The sequence below is a fragment of the Sceloporus undulatus genome, chromosome 1 (genome assembly GCF_019175285.1).
Source record: "Sceloporus undulatus isolate JIND9_A2432 ecotype Alabama chromosome 1, SceUnd_v1.1, whole genome shotgun sequence".
NCBI classification, from domain to species: Eukaryota; Metazoa; Chordata; class Lepidosauria; order Squamata; family Phrynosomatidae; genus Sceloporus; species Sceloporus undulatus.
The window spans coordinates 24,697,699-24,725,075 of record NC_056522.1 but is presented as its reverse complement, the minus strand read 5'-3'; the positions used below and the strand labels follow the sequence as shown (position 1 = coordinate 24,725,075).

General features: G+C 42.6%; 1 protein-coding gene across 1 annotated transcript; it reads left to right on the top strand.

Annotated features, from left to right (window-relative positions):
- The first annotated feature begins 7,311 nt into the window (after positions 1-7,311).
- LOC121926182 (transmembrane protein 121-like) lies at positions 7,312-26,613 on the top strand. Its single transcript, XM_042458983.1, has 3 exons — positions 7,312-7,977; positions 8,545-8,659; positions 24,953-26,613. The coding sequence occupies exon 3, from the start codon at positions 24,954-24,956 to the stop codon at positions 25,902-25,904; it is 951 nt and encodes a 316-aa protein (XP_042314917.1). The 5' UTR covers positions 7,312-7,977; positions 8,545-8,659; position 24,953; the 3' UTR covers positions 25,905-26,613.
- Positions 26,614-27,377: the final 764 nt, after the last annotated feature.

Here is a 27,377-nt window from a genome sequence, read left to right as displayed (position 1 = left end):
TATTATTATTATTATTATTATTATTATTATTATTATTATTATTATTATTATTTACTAGCAGACGCCAATGTAAATATTTAGAAAATTAAGTTTAGCTATTGAACCCCAACTGTGAAATGAGCAATACCAAGCAACAAAAAACTGCCTGTTTTACAAATGTTTCATTCCTTAATAAAATATTCCCTAAATGCTTATTTTATGTTTTGTGATTTGTTGGTAACCTGGGAAGAAGACAAAGGGCTTGAATTGCTGCAGATATTTGCCCCTACCTGTTTGTTTTGTTCTGGTGGGACACTGTACTGGTCTGGATTATGGCAGATTGACAACTGTGACCTCTAATCAGCAATGGGGAATCTACCTTCTTCTTGAGTTACAATTCTACCACTGGATAAACGGAAATGATACTGAGGAGTTTACCACATTGCTAAATAACCCGGTTTACCTTTCCTGGTTTGAATCATAATTTGGGATGCAACCAGGTATTATCATACTCAAAATGCTGCCGATGCCACCGGCTGAGTGCGGCTAACGTCCGGCTAGAAACTGTGATCAGCTGACTGATTTGCAAAGTCAGGAGCTTCTCAGTTTTGAAAAGAGATTAACTGAGCACAGCTTCTAGCCGGATGTTAGCCGGGCTGCACTGGGCCATTGGCGGCATTTTGAGTATGATTATACCTGGCTGCATCCTGAATTAAGATTCAAACTGGGAAAGGTAAACCGGGTTATTTAGTGATGTGGTAAACTCTGAAGTTTTATAGCAGGACCTTAATTCTATGAGCCATGCAGAAAAAGTGGAGAGATTGTGCCCACATTAAATCTAGAAATGAAAAATGTTCTTCCCAATGTGCAACCAAGTCTCATGGCTGCATCTCAATGGCCAAGCAACATGTTATATTACAGCTAACAAAAAACTGAACAATCAGAAAACTGATTTGTGTTAAACACAAAGCATCACTTGACTCAGCTAATTAATATGATCTTATGAATACCCACCTAACCATCTTAATGAGACATGAAGAAGCAATCAATGTGTTGTTTGGGAAAGCATTGTAAGTTGACTCATCCCACCAGACGGTCTGTTTGTTGGATGCCAGAAGCAAATATGTGATGCAGTTTGCAGTAGTTCCAACAGTTTATGCCATGAATGAGAATGGGAATATAATTATGATATGGAAGCTTTGTTTTCATTTGGAACTGCAATACAAGCAGAGAGTTTGACTGGAGTCACGATGCAGGAGAAAATGCTAGAGTTAAGAAACTGAGAAGCTACTAGGTATGAGTCAGGATGCAGGAAAATGCTACCGCATGCACCTCAACAGCTTCTCACCCTAGCCTGCTTTAGACTAGCTGCAGTGCTGGTTTTATGCACAAATGAAGTCATTTACAACTTAGGGTCTCTAAATACTATACTATACAACACACACACACACACAAACACAATATGAGGATGGTGACTTAATGCTTTAAAACATAAAACTTGACACATCATGAGGGCCTCTGCCTGACAGAAACCTCAACCTACAATGTAACCCACAATCAAATTGTCTTAATCTAGCCAAGCATAATCTTTTTGATGGTGCCACATTCTCCCTTAGTTTCTTCTCACATCTGATTCTCAGTGCCAAATTGTTTCTGGCCAAGTCAAAATCTCTCTGAACTGCTTCTTTAGTTCTGATTGCCTCCTCCACCTGCTGCTGAGTGCCACATTTGGCTGACTATGACAGGAATCCCTTGAGACTTAACTCCTGGTGACTGACTGTGCCCACACTTAAACCTCTCACAAAACTGTCACTCACTGCTGGATTACTCGTGCCCAAGGGGAATCCTTTCAAACCTACTGCTTGTTATTTATTGGCTTCAAGGGAAGTCCTAACAGATCACTTGCCTGGCACCAGATTGTCTATGCCCCAAAGCTATGCTGTCAAACCTTGAAGTTTGGCATCTTTGTTGTCAAAGTAGAAATCCACAGTCTATTTTGTTTTTTGGCAGTATCCTCTCAGAGTGTCTAAACCAGCAGAATTGTGTTCACCTGTACAGAAAATAAAGGAAGTGAAGGTTAACTACAACATTTTCCAGTGGTACTTGGATTTTGAAGTCCTTTATTTGGGTTCACACCAACTATGAAAATGCTTCCTCTGAATGTGTCATGACAGATAGATATACACATACATACACCCACCATTAGCTCTGAATAAATCAGGGCTACATAAATTATGTATTCTAAAGAAGAAAATTGGATTCTGTAACCTGTTTCAATTATGTAAATAGTGACAACTCAAATTCTCAAGATGCTGCAGTTCTACCAAGTATCCATTTCTGCACTTGAAAGCTGTGATTGCAGAATGCTAAAATACACACAACCCTGGAGAATACTATGCAGATGAACTTGTGAGCACAAGATTATATCTTGCCACATCCTGGAGACCTCTGGAAAAATTAACTGAGTAAGCTGTTACAAGAATTGTCAGTCTGGTAAAGAATTTATAACACTGGACAGTACACCAAGTAATTAGCAACTTGTAGCTTTATCACATCCCTGCCAGACCTTGTGAATCAGCCCTTTGCTTGTACATGGCTATGCTCAGGAGACATTGCCTGTCAATAAGAGTTTGGGGGAAAGAACCAGCCTCTTTAATGGGCCTATCTCATTACCTGATAAAAATACCAGTGTAAAAGTCTGATGAATCTGAAGATGCCAGCCACAGATGCTGGCGAAATGTCAGGAAGAAACTCTTCTAGAACATGGCCACATAGCCCGAAAAACCCACAAAAAACTATCTGATTAATCTGCTTATTGGAACAAAAAACAGTGTTAAATATATGTAAACTAGTATAAAATAGTGCCACTGTTGATATGACTGCAAATTCCACCCCCTCTCAACCTACCTTAAGAGCAACCAATTGCACTGAACAACAAAATTCTGTTCTGTTGGCAGTCAGGGTCCTGTGGGATGATGTTTCCAGACCCTTCCTGCCAACAAATAGCAATAGCATTTACATTTCTATATCACTTCATACTGAACTAAGCAGTCTCTAAGTGGTTTAACAGCATGTAAGCCAATTGCCCCCAACAAGCTGGGTACTCATTTTGCTGACCTTCGAAAGGATGGAAGGCTGAGTCAACCTTGGCGCCTTCAGGATCCAGCAGGGCTCCTAATTCCTTGACATATTGCAGATCTCTGGTGAGAGGGAGTAAAAATGTCATCCAGTGTATCCAAATTGCCAGTGGAATAGACCTCTGTTGCTCAGTATGGCTACTGGCTGTTAAGGTAGGTTTAGGGAGTCCAGTCATGCCTGTGACGTAGGATGCAAGATAATTTTAAAGTAAGTAGCAAGAGGTAAAAGTGTTCAGTTAATCGTTAATAATCTAAAAATCTGATTCAATTACATTGAAGGGAGGAATTTTAGCTATGAATTCTATCTTAAATAGCCAATCACATTTAGGTTAATGTCTGCACTAAAAGAACATTATCCATTATTTAAGTCCCCCCTCCTTCTCTCGCTTTCTTGGGTTTGGAAGAGAAGGAAACAGCTACACAAATGACTGAAAACTCATTTATACCAGATCTTCTTCTCTTCTTTTTCCTTGCTTCCATGTCGTCTTACTTCAGGTGCATCTGCATTGTAGAAATGATGCAGTTTGACAGCACTTCTGCTGTAGTGCCATCCTATGGAATCCTGGGATCTGTAGTTTTACATAATCTTTAGCCTTCCCTGCCAAAGAGTGCTGGTGCCTCACAAATCCCAGGATTCTGTAGGATGGAGCTATGGCAATTAAAGTGGTGTCAAGCTATTATTTCTATTGGGCAGATGCGCCTTTCCTTACCATTGCTCCTTTAACCTACAGAGATCACAGGAAAATGCTCAGGGTTAAGAGCTTCAAAACTTACTTTCCTTATAGTTTTTGTTTTTTTACTTTGCATTAAATTTTGAATAAATTTTATTATTAAAAATTAATTTCTTGGGACAAATGAAGATCCTCTATATGGTATCCAATGTATAACACAGGCAAACCATCTGGCTGCAAAGAAGACCACCTCCTTCCAATCTGCCCTTACAGGTTGAGTCTCCCTTATCTGAAAAGCTTGGTACCAGAGATGTTTTGGATTTTTGAATCCCTGGATTTGCATATATGTATATAATGAGATACCTTGCCGAGAGGACCCAAGTCTAAACACAAAATTCATTTACCTTTCATATACACCTTATACACATAGCCTGGAGATAATTTTATACAGTATTTTAAAATAATTTTGTGCATATAACGATAGTGTACAATGAACCATCAGAAAGCAAAGGTATCACTGTCTCAGCCACCCATGAAAAAAGGTTTGGTTTTTCTAGTATTTTGTATCTTGGAATTCCAGCCAAGGGAGACTCAGTCTGTACCAGCTGGTTTGAAATATTTTAACCCTGGAATTAAATAAACTATCATACCCTAACCTTGAACTAAAATAAGAAGTTAAAATCTTTTGACACCAGACATGTGAATTTGCCGACCGTGAAGGACAAAACAAAAAATACGGAGTAGTTTTGCAAAAACACAGAATTAGGCTCTGGTAAAGTACCCTCAGGGAAATGTAAAATTTGATAGCTCTTTAGCATTATCTCTCATTTAACTAATTAATAACTTAATTCTGGAATTAAGTTAATGCTGAAATTCCAATTTAAGTCAATCGCTTTAGTTAAAAATAAATTTAATTAAATTTCCCTTTCTATTAGAAAATTCCAACTTAATTGGTAACTTAATTGTTTTGAATTAATTAGTTCCCATTACTGCCTCAGATAACTTCTTTCAAAATTATGAGCTGATAATACACAATGCTGCGAATAACTTGTTTGGATTTTGCCATCTAGATCTGTCTTTGAGAATTCAGGTGTTATGCATTTCAGGGCATGTGGGACCTACATATGTGATGGGAGTGCCCTATCCCATCACAGGGATTTTGGAACAGAATATGAATATTATTGGTAAAATCACTGGGTTAATCCACTGTTGGCTATCTGACACTGGTTGTCCATTTAACATTGATGATTCTATCTCACTAATGAATGCATCTGATAATTAAACTCTCTTCTGTTTAATGGTGACTGAAGGTGTTAGGCCTTTCTTTTGTAATGTGCAATAGCAAAGCCTGAAATTTTTCAACAGCACAGAAAATGTCACAAGAAGCAGATAAACCCACAATGAAATGTCCCTGCATAACTCAGTTCCTCCTATGTTGGTGTGTATATGCCTTCAAGCAAGCATCTACATTGTAGAAATAATGCACTTTGACACCACATGAACTGCCATGGCTCCATCCTACAGAAGCCTGGAATTCAGTTTTGTGAAGCACCAACATTTTTTGGCAGACAAGGCTAAAGACCTTGTAAAACTATGAACCCCAGAGTTCCATAAGATGGAGCTAAAACACTGAAATGGTGTCAAACTGCATTATTTATACAGTGTAGATGTACTCCAGGTCTCCTGTCAACTTATGACAACCCATGAATTTAATAGGGTTTTCATAAGGAAGAAATACTCAGGGATGGCTTGAACATTGCCTTCCTCCAAAATAGCCTACAGCTCCTGGTATTCCTTCATGGGTCCCCTATCCATGTACCAAACAAGCCTGACTCAGCTTAGCTTCCAAGATCAGACAGGTTCTAGTACATTCAGGATGTTTTGGCAGGCTGGATTCCTTCTATAGAACTTGCCAAAGGATACAGAGCATCAGTATTTTAACCTTAAAGTGACAATGTTTGTGTATTAGAGACCTAACAAATGTTTCAGCTTGATCATATTTCAGGAGTTTCACCTTGATTCCCCATATCTTTTTCACTTTTCTTTAATGCTAGAGTGATGCAGTTTTACTCAGCTTTACCTTGTTTTACTCATGTTTCTATTTTTATGCATTTATTTTTGAGAGGGAAAGAAAACCTTCAAACGTTGGGAGGAGGGGACGGGAAATACAAAAACATTAAAAGAGCTATGCTTGGTAAAACTAAAGTCCTAACTAATCTAGTATTGAGTTCTCAGTGGCCAAACAAAAACCTCTTAGGTTGCCTCTGCACTGCAGAAATAATCCAGTTTGACACCACTTTAACTGCCATGGAATTCTGGAAACTGTAGTTTTGTGAGACATTTAGCCTTGTCAGGGAGCTCTGGTGCTAAAACAAACTATATTTCCCAGAAGTCCATGGGACAGAGTCATGGCAGTTACAGTAGTATCAAACTGCTGTTAACTATGCAGTGTGGATATACCCTCAACTATTAAGCAGCCAGTGTGGTGTAGTGGTCTGAGCACTGGAATGACTCTGGTGACCAGGGTCTGAATCCCTGTTCAGCCATGAAACCCACTGGCTGACCTTGGGCAAGTCACACACTCTCAGCCTCAGGGGAAGGCAATGGCAAACCTTCTCTGAAAGCATCTTGCCATGAAAACTCCAATAGGTTTGCCTTAGGGTCACCATAAATTGGAAATGACTTGAAGGCACACAACAACAACAACCAAACCTCAGGGGGTCTATTTAATAGGTGATCCATTGTCTCAGGGAGACCCCTCCACATACGTCTTAATGTAAACACAGTTTGGCTACCAAGCCTGAAAAGCACCAAAACCACCCAAACCCAGCCTGTGCAAATAAAAACTACCAAGGGGTTTTCTTTTCTTTTTTTTTTTTTTTTGGGGGGGGGGGGAAGCAGACCATGGATCCTGATTTGAATTTTGAGTTCAAAGTTTGAGTTTTGCTAGTTATTGCAACTGCTCAGTGTGACACATGGAGGAATTTGGGGATTTGCAGTTTACAAGGAATATAGGGCAAAAAAAAAGCCTCACTAAGGATTCTGATTCTGTCTGGAGTGAAATGAGAGGAGCTCAATGGAGGGAGGGGGGGTGACAGACACCTTGCCCCCAACCCTGGTGACACCACTACCTTGCCTTCCTTTGGGGTCAGGACCTCCCCACCCTCCCCTATTGACTCCCCTGGTCCTCCTCCTCCTGAGGCCCCCAACCTTCAGCCACTGCCTCTTTTCCCTTCTCCAGACCCACAGAGAGGCTCCCACGAACCTTTCCAGTCCCAGCCTTTGCCAGACTGCAGCAGCAGCAGTGGCGGCTCCCTTCCCCTTCCCCTTCCCCTTCCCCTTCCCTGCCTTTTCCTTCCCTTGAAGCCAGGAGTTGTGGAGGGAAAGGCCCCAGAGAGGAAAGGAGAGGAGCTGACTGAGGGGGAAAGTCCTGCGCCGTTGTCTGTGTGTCTCTCTGTGTGTGTGTGTGTGTGTGTGTGTGTTGCTTTTTAACAGACACACACACACACACACACACACACACACACACACACACGCCGTCCCCTCCTCTCCTTCCTGCCCCTTCAGGGCTTGGGAAAGGCAGTTGGGAGGGGAGACTGAGGCAAAGCAGGGGCTGGGGCTGCGAGCGGTGCCCCTCCTGGCCCTGGGCTCCTGGGGGGAGGCTAAAGGTCCTGGGCCTGCAAGGGGCTCCTAGCCAAGGGCCCCTCCTGGCCCCTTGGCGAAGAGGGAGAGGGAGGCCAAGGGGAGCGCGCAAGGCAACGCTGGAGCAGCCTCGCTTGGGAGAAGGAGAAGGAGAAGCAGGAGCAAAGGGAGAGGAGCCTCAGAGGAGGAGGAAGGGACTAGGCGTCCTCCTTTTCCCGGACTCATTCTCCATTCCCAGCCTTCTTCGACCCAGGAGGAATTCCCAAAGGCCCTCCATTTGGAGCCTGGATTGACATTGATATCAGGCTGACCAGACTCCCTCCTTTTTCCAGGACCTGTCCTCCATTCTCAGCCAAATGTCCTCCTTTTTGAGCATCCCTCGACATTGATATCGGGCTGATCAGGTGTTCCCTTCTTTTCCCGGACCCGTCCTCCATTCCCAGCCGCCTTCTTCTCCATTTGGGGCAGGACCAAGGAGCGATCAGGGAGAGGACCTGTCCTCCATTCCTAGCCGCCTTCTTCCCAGGAGGAATCCCCAGGAGCATGAAGTGAGCAGCAGACCCCTTCCATCCTTCGCCGGGACCCCTCCTCCCTTCCCAGCCTTCCTCTCTCAGGAGGAATCCCCAAACGCCCTCCATTTGGAGCTGGACCACGAAGGAGGCATTTCTCTTTCTAGGAGGGGGTTTTAAAGCTTTGGCTTGGTCATCTCTCTATCTTTGGTTTCCTGGAATGTCCTCCATTTTGCAGTGCCCTGTCCTCCTTTGCGGCGAGGGCATCTGCGGAGGAGAGAAAAGGAAAAGGGGGGGATCTGGCTAGGCCAGTTTGGGGGGGTTCCTGGGCGGAGGAGGAGGAGGAGGAGGATCCCTGAGAATGGACTCTGATCCCGGGATCCCCTGGCGGTGCTTCCATTGGCTGACTGGGCTAGTGGATCCCTCGCTCTCTCTCCTTACCCTCCACCTTTTCCTGCCTCCCTCGGATCTCTTGGAGTGGACTGATCCCGGGATCCATGCGCAGGACTGGCGGCGCTTTCATTGGCTGGCTGGGCTAGTGGATCCCTCTCTGCTCTCCACCTCCTCCCTCCTCTCTCTCTCCCTCTTTCTTTCTTTTTCCACCAGCTGATCAACCGACTGGATCACGTCAAGAGCTCTCCTCCTCCCTTTCTACACAGAATCTTCCTTCTCCTCCAGAGAAGAAGAAAAGGGATCCCAAGCTTTCCAAGACCAGCACTAGGTAAGATGAATCCATCCTATCCTGCAAACCGAGCTCTTTCTTCAATGGGATCCCCCCCCTGTTTATGGTGGTTGAGGTTATTATTTTTAAAGGAAAACATTAGGGATTTCTTTGGAAAGCACCCAAAAGCTTCTCTCTCTCTCTCTCTCTCTCTCTCTCTCTCTCTCTCGGGTTGATGTTATTATTTCTAAAAGGGGGAAGAAGAAGAAAAAACATTAGGAATGTCTTTGGAAAGCACCCAAAGCAGGCAGGCAAATGGCCCAAGGCTGCTGCCATGGGTGGATGGGTAAGGTTCCTTGAAAGAAGAGATCTTTTGTAAAAGGATGGACTCTAGAGCCCAGGCAAATTTGTATGACAACTTGCCAGGTACTCCAGCAAATGTGGGGACGGCCACCCCAGTGTGGTTGTGCTGGTCCAAAAAAGTGAGGGAAAGGGTGTGTGTGTGTGTGTGTGTCGAAATCCTTAACAAAATTCATCTGGGGGTGTCACTTTGCATGAGAAATGGGGACACTGTACCAAAGGTGGCACATGCCCTGCCCTTTTTAGGCTCAAAGCAGAGAGGCAGTGAGTAATTCTGTGGCTTTTTCAATTTTTTTTGACAAAAAGCAGCTTGTGAAGGGGCTGAGAGTGGACCAGGGAGTTGGGGGCCACAGAGCTGAAGCCAAGGGTTGAATCCAGAGATGGCAGGCAAGCGGTTCAAGCTCAAAAAGGAGGCACTCCTTTGCTCCCGCGAGTGGCAGATCGTAGTCCATCAGCACCGTGGCCCCAGTCCAAATGGTTTCTCCCCATTCTTCCGGCTGGCTGCTATCTTGAAAGAGGAAATGACTTGGGGGTAGCAGTTGTACAACTCCTACCTGGCATGCAAAGGTATAACCATGTTAGTCTGCAGAACCAGAATGTAGAGAGATCTTGTTGCACCTTTGAGACTAACTAGTTAGGCTCAAAGGTGCTACAAGATCTCACCACCTGACATGCAGTTTGAGAATACGTATTATCATTATCTGTGCAAACTAGAACAGCTCTCTCTCTCTCTCTCTCTCTCTCTCTCACACACACACACACACACAAATGTGTTCCATAAGCTGTGCAGAGAGAGATTGGTTGTGTACCTCAGCCTTCTCCCAACCTGGCACCTTTTAGATGTTTTTGTACTACTAACCCCATCACCCAATCAGTGTGACCTGTGGACAATGGGATTTGTAGTCTGACCCATCTAGGAGAGTCCCAATAAAGAAAGGTGGTGTATATGAATGGCCATATCCACCTTTTGCTTTTCTGCTGAGTGCTTTGGGCTCCTGAGGGAAGTATTCAGCAGCTTCGGTTGCCTTCTCTGGCATTCACCTGACTGACCCAGTGACAGATTTTTCCCATTCTGAGTGCCTCCTCTGCTGCAGTGAATTTAGCCTGGGCATTTCCCTGTGCTAAAAGCTGAGCCTGGGTTGCATTTTGTCTTTTGCCCTCTTCCGAGACTACTGAAAACCCTGCAATTGTGGTTGAATGCCAAAAGCTGACCCAGGTTCAGCAGTGAGTGGCAGTCGTACAATCGTATGAATGAATGAGCCCTGGTGAGTTGAAAACAGGTGGGCATGTGCTGCTGGCCAGTGAAAAGAGGCTGTGGAGGGAAGGAGTGGGAAACTTCCTGGCCAGCTTGCAGGATGTCTCCATTGTAGTCTTTGAACAGACTCTCTGTCCAGATTCGATTAAATGCCTCTGGCATAGTCTTTTAACTGGAGCAATGTACAAGGCAGCAAACACAGAGAATGAGGGAGAGAGCAGAAAAGGCATTATGCTTTACTTATGATGCCGCTGCCATGTGGAAAGCAAGCTAGGCAATAACCTTTCTGCTAGGTTATTTTTTCCATCAGTGAAACTGTGAAAGCTTTACCATGCAATCTGGAAATAAGCCTCATTTGCAATGCTGAAGAGGACAGGGTGGGATAGCTGTGGTGGAGCCCCTTTGCTCTTTTATCACACAGATCAGCCTTTCCCAACTTAGCACTCCCCGCTGGATGTGTTGAATTGCAACTCCTGTCATCCTCGAGCAGCAGGGATGTTGACAAGATATGATAGAAATTGTTGTGCTGAGTTGGGGAGGGTGCTGGTTTGGGCAAAGCTGTTATAAATCTTGCTTTGTTTGAGGGGATGTGGGCTCATCATTCATTCAGCCATTCTAGCAAATCGGCTCCAGAGACCAGTCGGTCCCCAGGGAATCCTTGCTGTGTCACAATGACCTGGTGCCTCTCTGTTTCTAACATGAAGAGAAGCCATGATGCCTCAATGGTGGTATATTTCAGACGGGAGATTAGCAAGGAGGGAAGAAAAATGGCTTTGTTGGCTCCATGTATAGTATCTGAACAACACCTGTTTCCTAGAAGCCTGATGTATATAATAATAATAATAATAATAATTATTATTATTATTATTATTATTATTATTATTTGTATACCGCCTTCTGGCAAACCAATCTGGGCGGTTAACAACAGTAAAATATAAAATATGACAATTAAAAACACTTTATCCCTCCCCCCTTAAGACAGTATTAAACAGTATAAGATATTAAAACACAATGTCAATGCATAAAAACAACAATTAAAAACTAAAAACCTTGATATCCCTCTGTTGATCCTCAACCATCACTAAGATGGGGCCACGGGAGGAATGAGGGAATCAGGAACCTGGGCCGGGATGGTTAATCTGGAAAGGCCTGCCGGAAGAGATCCGTCTTGACCACTTTTTAAAAGCTGTCTAATGATGTTATCTGACGGATCTCATTTGGCAGGTCGTTCCAGAGTTTGGGGGCGACAGCAGAGAACGCCCTCTGGGAGGTCGCCGCAAACCTAGATTTTAAAGGCTGTAGTAAGTTCCTCCCAGAGGACCAGAGAGCGCGGGGAGGATTGTACGGGAGGAGGCGGTCCCTGAGATAGCTTGGACCCAAGCCATTTAGGGCTTTAAAGGTAATAACCAACACCTTGTACTGGGCCCGGAAGCTGATAGGCAGCCAGTGGAGGGACCTCAAAACCGGAGTAATGTGGTCCCTCCTAGATGTTCCTGAGACAAGCCTGGCTGCCATATGCTGTATCTCCTGTTGAAAGAACACCAGGGTGTGGCATAATTTGAAACTTACCTCATGAGTTGGTCCATTTTCTGTTCTTCAAATTGCTCTAGAACCAGGGTGGGGAACCTGCAGCCCTCCATATGTTGCGGGACAACAGCTCCCTCCATTCCTGATCATTGGCCCTACCACCTGGGACTGCTAGGTCTGGGGTCTTTATGGCCACAGATACCCCAGACCAGCTTCAGTTCATATCCTGCAAAGGGAGGATAGAAAATTTCCCACTAGAATACTGATTCCACATGGTAAATGTAACGTCTAGGCCAGCTCTTGCATTATTTTTTGTTTAGCAATTTAGATCTGCTTTGCTGATGCTCATTAACACAAATAACTTTGCTAATAACAGTGTTTGCTTCTTTCTTGCTCTGAGCAAACTGCATGCTCAAATGGATAAACTCTGAGAGTCCTGATGAGAGTCAGGTCAGGTGTGCCTTAGAGGACCAAGAGTGAGAAGAAGATGTAAATAAATAGAATAAAATAAAAATAAGAAATTAAACATATACACACAGAGACACACAAAACCCACTGAAGATAGCAGTTGACTCTTCCTACCTTTTTGCTACCCATAATATCTTCCAGTCACTAGGATATCACTTAAGTAAACTAGAGCAGGCTACTTGATTTACTGTCAGATGCAATATCAAAGCAGTCATCTTTGTAACACAGCAGTAATTTCAGAGCCACCAGTGACAAGTGACATGTGGTAACAATTTAAGAGAAATATTTGTTACTTGATTTTCCAGATTTCCATTCACGGAGAAGTAATACATCTTGGAATGTAAGGGTGCAACTCACACATTTCTTTTCCCAGCAAGTATGAAAAATGCACCTGTAAACAAAATGTAGAAGTAATGCACTATATTTAAAACATGTGTCATTTATATTGCGTTCCTCAAAATGGTGGGCTCCTGCATCATATATATTCCTACAGCATGCTTAACTTTAAGCCCAGAGGTTATGAATCAGAGAGCCTTGAGATGAGGTACAAGACTTTTAAATACATTATGCTTCTACTCTTTGATCAGTCTGTTCTATTCTATCTGACAGCCACACAGATAGTCTATGGATCCAAGACTGATTTCTCTAATCAGATTATTGGGTTTTTAAAAAAAAATTGCCCAGTCTTTGCTGCATAAGCCATTATTCCAAAATATAGACTTTGACTAAGGGCTTCTGTTGGTTCTAAATCAAATGGGCTTGCAATGTTCTTGTTATTGTTGTCTACGTTCAAGTCATTTCAGACAATGTTGCTTTGCCTTAAAGCTCCAGGAAGTTATTTTTTAGAAAAACAACATTGCTTTTGTTACACCGCGTGTGTTAGGCAGAATGGGTGCTTTATACTTACCATCAACCTCTAAACTTGCAGAATATATTAGTAAAGCATTTTCCTGTTTCATTTATTTTCTTACAGGCTTTCCCCCACAAATAAACATTTATTTTAAGATTATTCCTAGGTTTTGCTTTGAGAATTCATAAACTGTCCTAGACAAACTCATTTGTTCACTGCTTAGATAGTCTGGTTTAGCAAAGGAGAGAGTGCTCTTGGCGGGGGGAAAAGCACTCTCTGAACTAAAGAAATGTTTCCATAGATGCCATCCCTGCTTAGCTCCTTTTTGTGTTAACCAGCTGCCTTTACCTACCCGTAAATATATGGCATACTAGAGGCAGCTATTCTTAGTCCCAGTGTGAAGGCTGATTAGTCTACACCTGTCCATGTGTGTTACAGTCAACCGAGGACTAGGTCTGAGCAGGAGAAGCATATTGACTCAACTTGATCTGGCCCTAGGTCTCTGACAGCTGTTTTATTGCTTACTACTTAATGTGGTGGTGCAACTTAATACCTTGCTCTTAAAAACCAGTTACACATGGAAGAAGGATAAATGCAGGACAGCACAAATCTATTCCAATATTGCTCTTGCTTAGGGCTCTTGCCATCTTTATCAACAGATTTAGGCATGTGGCAGGGAGAATCTGATGTAGCCAAGAAGAAAGAACAATAAAGAGAACATAGACAATTTGTACTCACCAGCCAGTACTCGTTTTTCTTGTGTGGTGAACCTCCAAGTGTATGAAAAAGAGTGTATTTCAGAAAACCCAGACATTTAGCTGCCGTGGTAGCTGGCAACTTCCATGTTGGTGAGGTGTGTGTGTATATGATGAATCCACTCTTGGATTTAGTGAGAACATTAATATCCCAAACTTCAGAATTTTAGATAACTCTTTTAAAGTTCAGATTAAACCCAGAAAAGATTCATTGTCCCACTGACATAGAAGCCACCAACAGACACTGTTCAGCTGTTCTGGTTTTCCTGGGGCTCTGCTTTCCTTTGGGTTATTTTCCCTCCCCTTCTCCCTAGGCAGATCTGTTAGCAGCATTGATCTTGGGTTCATTTATGTGCCAAGCTATTTTCTGCCCTTGTCTATATGCTTAGTTGTTTCTTTTGTTGCTTTCTCCTTGTCTTTGCTGGTGCTCACACAGCTTCCCACATCTGCAGTTGTGCATGCCATTACCCTGTCTTCTCAAAGAAATCACTAAATCAATCCCTGATTCCCCCATCAAAGACATCCTTACAGCTACTGCCCTTTCTAACTAAAACTGTGAAGATCTAGTGTTATATAGTGACTAACCACCCACTCTTTTGCACTTTCAGTTAGAAGTAAATTCCACTGTGGTCCATGGGGCATTTTTCCAAATAACAGCGCACAGAACTGCATTGCATGAAAGTCAGTTTGGATGTTTCCCCTCCCATGTAGCATGACCTTAAACAAGCCATTTTCCTTTAGCTGCAGAATCTTCAGTTGTAAAATGGGGACAATAATGCTCTCTATATTTTGTTAGGGGATCAAGATTGTTGTAAGGGTTTCTGAGATAATGGATACAGGCTGCTTTGATCACTAGCAGATAACTGTAGAAATAACAATTCTGCCCATACATTTATGCTTCCTTTTGAAATTCGGCTTCTGAGACAATAATAGGGTACTCCTAAAGTAATGCACATGATAGTCTTAAAGTAATACTGAAATATGCCTTTTATTTAATTTATAATATTTCAAAATTACTTCTTTTTGCTCAACCAAGAAGCACAAAGATCATAAACTTGGATTCACAAATTCACAAGACAGTCCAAATGTAAATGCATTTATCTGCTTTTGTGCAAATATTTTATTTTATTTATAATGTTTCAAAACTATAATTCCATTTTGTTCAGACCAAATGTATAATGATCATGAAATTAACAATTGAAACAACACACATTTTAATTAATTATTTCTAATTTCTAAGCTCTCTGAGGTGTGGGACTGGCAGAGATTTTTCCCCAATGTGCTTTCCTAAAAACTTGCTGCAAATACATTGCAGACTGCCTGCCAATCCACCGACCACCACTTTAAATAGATCTAGAGTGTGGGTATGTGAAGCCAAAGGCTTTCATGGTCGGCATCCATAGTTTTTTGTGAGTTTTTTGGGCTATGTGGCCATGTTCTACAAGAGTTTATTCCTGATATTTTGCCAGCATCTGTGGCTGGCATCTTAGAGAATGGTACTCTGAAGATGCCAACCACAGATACTGATGAAACATCAGGAATAAACTCTTCTAGAACATGGCCACATAGCCCAAAAAACCCACAAAAAATATACTGGATATGTTTAGCCTGGGGAAGAGAGGGTTAAGAGGTGACAGGATAGCCATATTTAAATGTTTGAAGGGTTGTCATATTAAGGATGGAGAAAGCTTATTTTCTGCTGCTCCAGAGAATAGGAGAGCAGTACACAGAGCAATGGATTCAAATTCCAGGAAAAGAGATTCCATCTCAATATTAGGAAGAACTTGACAGTAAGGGCTGTTTCACAGTGGAATATGTTGCCTTGGGGTGTGCGGGAGTCTTCTGTAGAAGTTTTTAAGCAGAGGCTGGATGGCCATCTGTTAGGGAGTGCTTTGATTGTATTTCCCTGCATGGCAGGGGGTTGGATTGGATGGTCCTTCTGGTCTCTTTCAACTATATGATTCTGTGATCTAGAGAGCACTGACTTGGAAGAGTTTGTTTTTAGTAATTTTCTCCCATTCTGCTTCAGTTCTCTGACAAAAGATTGGGGTGGGTGGAAATACCTAATGGAGGAGTGTGAGTCAAATTGAATGATGGTTTCATTCCCCTCCCACTTTTAATGTAAAGAATAGATCCTTCTTCTTTTATATGTGAATATTGTAGGGATGCTGGTAAAATACATATGGTTGTCCATCATGTGTGCATTGGCTAAGAAGCTGCTTTGAACTTGTCAAGTGACAGTACTTGAGAGGCCTTTGTAGTGACACAGAGGCTTCAGTGGCATTCCATTTTATGCAGGGAGAGAAAAGAGCCTTTCTGGCTGGAAAGTGACTTAAGAGGGAGTTTATTCTTAATAGAGGAATAGCTCAATTAACAACACCTCTGATAAGGGAGCTCTTTTTTACAGTTTTTTTATGCTTCCTCGACTGTAGCTGAGTGTGCCTGGTTACCCTACAACTAATAAGGTAAACAGCAGCTGTCTCCAGAATCTTATACTGAGCATGCATGAGCAGCGAAACAGAGAGAAAAGGGGAAAAAAGATAAACCTGTCTCTCCAGCTTCTTCCAGTGTGTTAAAGAATCATAGATCTATATGTCTTACCATCAAAATGAGAATCATAAGAAAAGTGGATTCTAGTGAAAGAAAGAAAGAAAGAAAGAAAGAAAGAAAGAAACCCTGGACCTAATCCTGTTTTTTCTGTATTATTTCCACTTCTGGTACCAAATCCTGTGTTAGAGAAGTAATGCCCAAAAATATATCTACTTTGTTAATTGAGGTATAGAAGGCTTTTGCCTGGAGTGATGCTACGTTCTGAACTCTCAGAAAGGGAGATGAAGGGTGTATCCACACTGCAGAAATAAAGCAGTTTGACACCACTTTAACTGCCATGACTCTGTCCTACAGAATCCTGAGATTTGTAGTTTGGTGTGGCACCAGAGCTCTCTGACAGATCAGGCTGAGTACGTCCAGGGATGTAGCCAAGGGGGGGGGGGTTCTTGGGGTCTGGACCCCCCCTTCTATTAGAAAAATGAATGGTGTGTGCTGCTGCGCCGCCACACCCAAGCCCCATTATAATGGTGGCACTTAGTCTGGACCCCCCCCCTTCCGAAAATCCTAGCTACGTCCCTGGTACGTCACCAAACTACAAATCTCAAGATTCCACAAGATGGAGCCACGGTAGTTAAAGTGGTGTCAAACTGCTTTATTTCTGCAGTGTGGACAAGCTATTAGAAGAGATTCAGGAAACTATAGGCAAGTTAGTTTAATGTCTGATGTAAATTGGTGGAAATTGTTATTAAGGATAAAATCAACAAGCATATAGTCCTGCAGAAGATTCAACATGACTCCTGTATAGGTATGTCCTGCCTCACTAACTTTTTAGAGTTTACTAGAAGTGTCAATACTAAAAGGGTCAATAAATATATGGACAAAAGTGATCTGGTAGAGATTGCTTTCCTGATCTTCCAAAATACTTTTGATAAATCCCACAGTAAAGACCTTTGTTCAAACTTAGTCGTGGGATAAAAGGAGAAGTCCTGTCATGGAACTGAAAATTATTTAAAGGACAGGAAGTAAAAATGAATGCCCAGTTCTTACAATAGAGGGATTTGAGCAGCCTTGGGGATCTGTATTGGCCTGGTGCTTTAACTTGTTATAAAAAAGCTGAAATTAGGGTGAAATAGAAACTGGCCAGGGCTGCTGCCACACTGCAGAGTTAATGCAGTTTGACATGGCAATAACGGTCATGGCTCCATCCTATGGAATCCTGGCATTTGTAGTTTGTTGTGGAACCAGAGCTCTGACAGAGAAGGCTAAATGTCTCACAAAACTACAAATCCCAGAATTTCATATTATGGAGCCATGGATGTTAAAGCAGAGTCAAAGTTCACTAATTCTGCAGTGTAGATGCAGCCCAGGTTTGCTGATGCCACTGAATTATTTAGGGTGGTGGGACTGTAAGTGCATGTATACTATAGAAATAATGGAGTTAAACACTACTTTAAGTGCTGTAGCTCCATCCTATGGAATCCTGGGATTTGTTGTTTTACAAGCTCTTTAGCCTTCTCTGCCAAACAGTGCTGATGCCTCACCAAACTACAAATCCCAGGATTTTGTAGGGAGTTTATCAAACAGGAGGAATTTCTCTTAAATTCGAATGAAAAAAAGTGGGGCCAGAATGCATTCACTTAAAGTCACTAGTTTAGCGCAATTCCGTGAATATGCATTGCATTCGAACTGGCTTCCCATTGCCTGAAAATAGCATGCCGTTGCCCGAATTTGTGTGTGGCAGTCTATCACGCAATAACGTTAAACCCCATGATTGCGTTCAGATTGCCGTTGGATTATACTTCCAATTTCCCTTGTCTGATAAACTCCTAGGATGGAGCCATGACAGTTAAAGTGGTGTCAACCTGCATTATTTCTATATTGCACATGCACCCTGAGAACTTATTATAAGGAGATCAAAAAAGGAATTCAGCAGACTGGGAGAATGGATAGTAAAAAGGCAAATGAGATGAAAGATTATGAATATTTTGGCAAAACCCCCTCAACTTACCCATGTACTGATGGGTCCTTAGGTGGCAGTGACTGACCAAGAAAGCAATTGTGGCAGATATTTCAATGAAAAATGTCAACCCAGTGTGCAGCTGTTGTAAAAGAGGTAAATTCCTTGTCGCATATAATTAGAGGATTCACAGTGAAGATCGCAACATACAAAGTTCACAAGGACTTTCACGACTAGCCTGCAATATTGGCAGCCATAAGGTGGCTGCCCCACTTTGCTGAATGGGAGGGCTGGTTGTCCTTTATCATATTAGGCCGACCATGTTCTGTCAGAAAAAAAGAGTAATGACCCCACATGCAAGAGCTGAATGACTGCCTGCAGCCTATGCCACTTGGCAGCATGTGCATTTGTGATCAACCTATCTGTTCGAAAACAGTGATAGGTTCTCATCTCCTTCCTCTCCCCTTGTTTTTTCACTCAGCATCTCGTTCCCTTCTCATGCTGTTCCCTATTATGATACAGTTCAGCCTTTCCCTTACTCTGCTAATGCCTCTCTGGCACGTGGGTCTCTCATCGCAGCAAAAGCATTCATCCTTGGCGTTTTAAAGATCAACTTAGCAGCAGCCTTAACAAACCTCACCATTACAACCTTCCCAATATCATGTGTGACTAATAGATGTGTGAGAGCCAGAGGCACAGAAAATACATGATTCTGCCTTTGACACCTGCAGCAACATGGAAGAATAAGCTGAACTTGAGTACTTCTGTGTTTCAAAAGCCATTTTGCTCAGTAGGATAGGCTCCACTTTTCAGTAGCTCATGACTTGAATTATTTGAAGCCTAGAGTGATGCACAAGGGATGTGCAAAGCTGTGATGTTACATCCTTTGTTCCCAAATGTTGATGCTAGCAGTTCAGAAGCATTGTTACCTTCCAGGAAACTCTTGTCATCTTAATGTTTGCTAAGCAACCTCTGAACTTCTGCCACAAAGTACCAATTTCCAAGTATTCCTAGAACAAAAGTTGGGCACCTATGGCTCTCCAGATGCTATTGTATTGTAATTCCAAGCATCTCCAACTATTTGTCATGCTGGTTTGGGCAAGAGGGAGCCCAGCAATGTCTGGAGGGCTGCAAGTGCTTCATCCAGACTCTGGAAAAAATATCATTTGAACTGTAACTCAGCTGCAGCAAGTATAGGGGAGGAAATCAGAGAAGTGGCTGGTCAATGGGCATACTGGCAGGGGTTTCTAGGAACAGCTCTGCCCTATTGTAAATAACAATATAAAGCAGGACATGTGACATAAAGCAGATCTGCATAGCTGAAAGAAAATTGGCGTTAATCAGGAATATATTTTTGTGTGAAAAAGGTGTGATCGGTGTTCTGTTCTAGTACTGAAAAAGTAATTCCTGGGCTCATAAGCCTTTAATTCTACCCCCTGTGACTTTTACACCAGGTCCCTCTTGCTGAATCTCGTGGTTCTAATAAAAAAGCAATAACCACAACACAAAACAAAATTTAAAAATAACAACACCCAGTAGATCTTGCAATCCTGATAACTGCCCAGATTCCTGATGTGGTGCAGAGATCCACTCAGAGAGCCATTGATGGCGTTGATGCTTCTTCCTGGCTTTTCATGAACTGGGACTCTGATGTAGAGGATGCTTGGAGGTATGACGCTGATTACCTTCACCCTTCTTGGCTGAACAAGGTATCCAGAAGTGGCCTGCCGGAATGTATGAAAGAGTTACTTAATATTTTGCTGGGAGAGATGTGATACCCTCTAGCTTGGTACTGCATCAAGCCCACTGTTACACCCAAACATCTTTGAATCCCATTGTTTTTGATAAATTTTGTCTGCTTTGAAATATATTCTATTTTGAGGCAAGATGCTGAAGTGCATGGATATGACCCAGCCTCAAGGATTTCTGGATTATGTATGTGTGTTGTGTGCCTTCAGGTTATTTCTGACTTGGTGACCATAAGGTGGGGGTTTCTTGGCAAGATTTGTTTGCCTTCCTTTGAGGTTGAGAGTATGTGACTTGCCAGTGGGTTTCATTGCCGAGCTGGGAATCAAACCCCTGTCACCAGAGTAGTAGTCCAACACCCAAACCATTACGCCCTCTTGGCTCTGGATTATACCAATGATTTACTATATCTCAATTTATGTTCAGATGCACCAATGAGATCAAACCAGTCTGGCTCTTTCTAATGGGCTGTCTGTGCTGGGAAATCAATAGTGTAATTGTATCCCTGTTTGTTCTTCTTAACATCTCTGCACTTTTTAATAGCATTGTCCATGGAAACTTTTTTTGGTCCACCTAGGTATTATGGGGCTTACAGGCAAAAGTTTACAGTGCTTCCAATGCTTCTAGCAGAATAAGACTCAGTAGGTGGTGATAGAAAAACTGTCATTTTAGGGTCTTGTGTAGCCCTCCCCCCTTATGCCCCATAACATGTACTGTTTAACATCTGTGTAAAACAGCAGGCAAATACTGCCCAGAATCCGATTAGTGATTTATGTTGATATAAGAAAACGTCCATTATGCCAGAGTAAAGAACTCTTTGAAATGGTGTGTTAAAGAAGCATAAGGAAAGCAGAAAAAGTGCTAATTCCCAAGCACCTCAAGAGCCAACAAGACAGCTTTCTTTTTCCTGTTAGATTGGGCATCTGTGGCCATTTTACCCTTTCTGCCACACCAATGGCTATGATGGTGTAGTTTTACTCACCAACTGAATATCAAGTATCGCCCAGAGATCTGGAGTACATTATCATCAATACTCAACTCTACATCTCTTTTTCATCATGTTCCAGGGACAAACATTCATCACCTAGAATTTCATGGTCATAATATTTTGCTGCTTTTGTTACCCATGAGCATGTATGTTATAGATACCAACGTTAAAAGAAAAATGTATTTTTGGAAATACAGGCCAAATCCTGTATGGCTTGGCTCAATGTTGCATAGTACTACTCTATATGGAATTATGCTGCAGCTGGTCATTTACTGTCCTCTAACTTGCCATAGATCAGCTTCCTCCTACTATTCCATGTCTGGAATGGGATGTGTCTGGCTATGCAAAATGATTACATTATCTGCTGACATCCAAATGGCTTTGTGCATTTCAGCTTCTGTGCATGGCCAACAATAAGAACATATAGCAAGCATAGTCAAAAACATCTGGCGGGCCTAAGGTTCCTCACTACAATAAAATTTTAGCTCTGTGAGACCTATCTGGTCCTCTTCTTTATGGCATTTTAGAACTAGGTGGAAATCTATCTTTTCCAGCAAGAATTGGGACCTTTAGTTGGGCTTTGAGAGTCACCTCCATGGATTTTTATATTCCTCTACCAATCTTCATCAGTTGTTTATGTCTCTTTTTGTCAATACATTTTAAAGTTTTAATTAAGAATTTTTAAAAAATGTATTGTTAGCAGTTTTAGGCACCTCGGATACAGGCTGTACAGAGAGAGTAATACTAGCAAGCTGTTATTTGGGGAAAGCTATCTACCATTACAATCTCATCACTGAGGATTCCCCAATGAGCTCCAAGATCCTCCAGACCACAATTTAAAAAAGGATAGTTAAGAGTTACCTTGGATTCTGTCATTCTGTGCTTAACATTGATCAGAGATGCCACTTTCCTTCCTACTCACATGTATGTGTCCTTGGAGAAGCATCATCTACAGAAGAATCTCAGCTGCAGTGCAATTAGGTTAGAAAAAGGTCTGCTCACATGAGAATCTGAAAACCTGCAAGTGATATTTAACAAAATGCTTTGCATCCTTAGCTTGGAAAGATTAGTTTAATGAGGATTTCACCTCCCAGAGTTCCCCAACCAATATGGATAGCAGAGATTCTAGATGTTGTAGTCCAAAACTGTAACTTTTCCAAGCTCAAGCTGACAGAGATGGCACACGATGCCATTTGGCACGGCACCCGGCGGAAGGTGGAACAGGTGCATGCTCCTCTTCCTCCTCCTCCCAGACCTTTCCTGGCCTCCTGTTTCCTCTCCAGAGGCTGGGAAAGGGGCAGGGGGAGAAGTCCTGCCCCAGAAGTCCCTCCCCTGGAGGGCAGAAGTCCCACTCTGGAAGTCCTGCCCCCAGCACCAGGTAACATCTGGTGCCAGAAAAACATTAATTGGGGCACTTGGCCTTGAAAAGGTTTGCCATCACTGAGTTAGGATGTTGTGAACTAAGCTTACAACCTTGTAACGTTTTCATATTCACTATGACAGTGGCACCATTGCCACAAAAGTAGTCTCCAAACCGTACTTAAAATCTAGTCAGCTGTACAAAGGGATGGAGAGCTACGGTGGTGGCAGCATGGCACTGAAAGATAGTGCATTCAGCCCCTTTGTACCAGTGAATGGTGCTGCAACGAGGAGTTGCAACAAGTCCCCACAGATGCCCCTGCTTCTGCTAGTCACACTGTCCCTTGCTGAAAGCAGGAGGCTTCAGCGCCATGCTTTCCAGCCCTGCAGAACTCTGTCCATCAGTACAGGTGCCTAGATTTTAAGGTAGGTTTCAGGGGTTGGATCAGAGGATGGATCACATCCATGATATTGTGGCTCCATGTCCAGTGCAAGATCTTGACCTCTGTTTAAACATAAAGATTTCAAAAGACCCTTGCTTAAGAATTAAAACTCTGTTCTCAGCATACTGGGGGCTGTCATCTAATACATATACCATATATACTTGACTATAAGTCAACCTCATGTATAAACTGAGAGCAGGTTTGGGGGTAAAAATTATGAATTTTGATATCACCCATGTGTAAGTCGAGAATAAAACTTCAGGGCATGTAACAAAGGATGTAAAGGATGAAGAAAAAGAAAATGATGCCAAAGCACATTCTATTTCCCCACCGAAACATTTAAAAAGGCCAGAAGCAGCACCACAGGGGGTTCTGTGCTTCTGTTGGGATGGACTAAGCTCTCATCTTTTGTCACTCTACTTAGAGAAGGGAATGGTTCCTTTTTTGATAAGAGTTAAGATACATTGACCCATGTATAAGTCAACCCAGGTTTTTTGAATTTGTGTTTTGACTAAAATTTCTAGACTTATATGTGAATATATACTGTATCTGTATAGAGGTGTTTCATGTGGTTCTGCGTGGCCCTGCCCTGAAGTCTATTTGGAGTACATACCAGCTTCCAGTCTGGCCTTACCTGCTGAGGTCAGGCATATGGCCAACACTGTTTTTCTTCCAGCTTTTGCTAAAGACATTTGTATTCAGCCAAGCCTTCCCTGATTAAATGATCAGCCAAGATTTTATTAATGTAATTGTTTCTGGAGTTTATATGTGTTTATTCCCCCTCTTCCTATCTGGAAATTTTATTTCTTATTGTATGGCTGATGATTTTCCCCCCCTCTTAAATGTTAAGTTTATAAATTAAAACAAAAATCTCTATATATGCCAACCCTAAGAAGTATTAAGTATTTCTTCCAGCAACAGTTAGCATATTTTCTTATTTTAAATAATGGTTTGGACTTAGACTAATACTATCTTCCACAGAAGAATTGGACCAATGGACTGTTTCCATTGGCAGAGGAAGGAAGGCAATTTTCACCCATACCCTTTCCAAACTGCAGCCTCATACACCTTTAGAAAAACTGTTTCCAAAGTTTGGTGGATCTGCAGGAAATGTAAGGGGAAATACAGGAGAGAAAACAGGGGGGAAATCACCTCTTCCATCTCCTGCAGCAAAAGCCTGCAATGGACCAGAGTACCTCTGATAGACAAAAGGAGCTTTTGCATTCATACAGCAGGACTTAGAGCCCACCCCTATGCTTTGTATTGATTAACTCTTTCTCTCTAAGTGCTCCAAATGAAGGCCATATCGAGACTGATTTTAAAGTCCCAAATTTTGTTTCTGTTCTTTCCGATTTTATGCTGGGCTAAAATAAACCACCCTGGGGAACTAGCATAAAAAGTCTCTGATCATACCGGGTGCTGACAGAAAATATTCTGGGATAAACAAAACGTGTACGGATTTCCAAAATAAAATCAGTAAGAATAGGAACAAAATCTGGGGCTTTCTGTTCTTTTAAATCAGCCTGGATACGCATGAAGTAGTATTATCCAAGGCCAAATGTATATATTCTGCTGCTTGAGGCAGAGTAGTAAATAGTATCTCCCCCTTTTCACATTAAATTAACAATATTCCAAACCAGCCTAGATTTTGTTTTTTCTACAAGCACCTCTTGCCTATCTCTGCCATTAAAACAATTAATTCAATAACTGACAATTTTCTGCCCTTTCATGACACCCAGAATCTACTCCTTCCCTCACTTTGCCTATTGATAGAGGCCACCCTGCTATTACCTGCATATCACATATTATTGCTTGGAATGCAAATTTAATGCATTCAGGCTAGCTTGAATTTAAAATCCATGTGTAGTTTTCACTGCTAAGAGTCCTAAATCCATGCTGTTCCCCTGAGATATAAGGACAGCTGAATTTGCATTGTGCAATTGAAGGGTCATTAGAAGTAGAGAGAGGGAGAGCAGACATACCCATCAAAAGATGCAAATCATCCAATGTGTCATGAATGAGTATAGTGCAGGGCTGTGCTTTAACAGAAATCTCAATGTTTCACTGATGAGTATATTTGTCTTCTTTTTTTCAGGATGGTTCCTCCTCCGCCCGTTAACAAACCCCATGTCTGCCTATCTACCACACTCATCATGAGCAGCATGGTGCTGATGGATGCCTACCTGGTGGAACAGAACCAAGGCTCCAGGAAATTGGGCATTTGCATCATGGTCTCAGTTGGAGACATCTGCTTCCTGGTTGTGCTGAGGTATGTGGCAGTTTGGGTTGGGGCTGAGGTAAGAACTGCCAAGCGAGGCTATGCCATGATCCTTTGGTTCCTGTATGTCTTCGTGTTAGAAATCAAAGTCTACTTCATCTATCAGAACTATAAGGCGGACCGTAAAAGCTTGGACCTCATGGCCCGCAAGGCATTGACTCTTCTGCTGTCCATCTGCATCCCAGCCCTCTACGTGCTGCTGGTAGCTACAGAGCAGATGGAGTATGTCAGGACGTTCAAGAAGAAAGAGGACCTTCGTAATCGTCTCTTTTGGGTAATTGTCGACATGCTGGATGTGCTGGACATCCAGGCAAACCTTTGGGAGCCTCAGAAGAAAGGGCTTCCCATTTGGGCTGAAGGCCTGATGTTCTTCTACTGCTATATCTTGCTCTTGGTTCTCCCATGTGTCTCACTGTGCGAAATAAGCATGCAAGGGATCAGTATTGTGCCGCACCGCATGATGCTCTACCCAATGCTGAGCATGCTCACCATCAACATCACCACCATCTTCATTCGGGGGAGTAACATGGTGTTCTTCAGGGACATCCGTGTTTCTGGTATCTTCATGGGGAAGAACGTGCTGGCCATTGTCCTCAAAGTCTGCATGTTTGTGCAGTACAGGAAGCATTTGCACCACACACCAGCAGGATCTGGCTCCACAGACCCTCAACAACATAACACCACTTCCCAGCCGCAGCCTGTCATGCATCTCTTGAAACCACAGAACCAGACTCCCTGTCCTGAAGGACTGGGCCAGGAGAACACATGACATATGGTGTTTCCACATACTGGGCAACAAGTAACACCTGTCTGTGATTGTTAGGATCAAATGCAAAGAAGGACTGAGGAGTCTCTACTGAGCCCCACAGATTCAGTCCTCCAGAAAGTTTGTGAGTGACCCTCTTCTCTTCCTCCTGTTGAACAGACATGCTGCTGGAAATTGGAATTTCCCTGGGCTGAGATAAGATCAGTGGTGGAGTGAGACAGAACAAATCCCATTGTTGGTGCCAAGGTGCAAATGAGCAGATGGTAAAGTCAAGACAGGTGGACCACGAAGAGGAGCAGTTCCAGGGTCAATAATCAGCTCAGTGGTAACAGTGAGGAGTAAAGCAACTAACAAAATTGAAATCCTTTGCCTTTCATGCAGTCAGCTGTTCCTCAAGTGGAAATTGTTTTGGAATGTAGCTGATTCTGTTACTTGCAGTAGATCTTGGATTATGAGGAAAGCATCTTTTCTGCATCAGTTGGATCCATAAGTTTTTATAATTTTGGTGACCTTCCTTTCTGGGATGGTTGGAAGAAGCTGCATCTGCTGCTTGACCCCTTAAAATCCTGGGGAGTGCCTGGGGTGAGGGCATAGGGTTTACATCCGTTCCAGAGCCACTTTGACTTCTGCTGTGGAAACATGCTGGTTCATGATCCCCCTTTCCTCCCCCTCCCACATTTTCTTCTCTTTTCAATAAAATGAAGGCAAAGCCGTGATGTTTGCTAGTGTCTTCTTTATGCAAGCATCTTCCTGCCTCTCAATCCCTCGCCCCACTCCAAAAAAAACAACAAAATAAAAACATGATGTATTGACCTGGAGGATGAAAAGGATGTACATTTCAGCTGCAGGAAAGAAAAAGAATTGAGAGGGTGAAAACAGCTTTCACTTTGTCACTACAGGGATCATGTTACTGCTCAGTCCTGAATACTTTCTTTGAAAAAAATCCACCCAATATAAAATTATTCTTTGGAAATTCTGTCTGGATCCATTCGGGCATTGGGGGCAAAAATTTATTCTGATCAAATTAAGGAGCAGGTGCAGCCTTTCATTTTACACAATACCTTCAGCCTGACAGTGTTCTTGTAATTTGGTAGAGACCACTGCAGAAATACCTGATCTCAAGGAATAGAAAGACAGAAAATTGGCAAGGTGGTTCCCTTTGTCCACTGTGGGAGGCTTTAAATTGCTAACCTTTGTGTGGAGACCAGAAGGAAAGAGGGGACTCCTGCATCTTTCCGCCTTCCTGTTAATTATTTTTATCTGTCTTCTAATTCTTCACTTTGCAGCCAGAACCTATGTATTTCTGCTCAGAAGGCAATCTCAAAGGCAGTTTGTTCCTATGTAAGCATGAATAAAAGATGCAGGCATATAGCTATTGGGAAGGGGGACAAAATGAAGGTATTGCCCTCAAAGATTCTGCCCCCCTCTTAAATTTTTCTTTGGCCCCCAAATGTCTTGCATTGCATTAACTTAAAA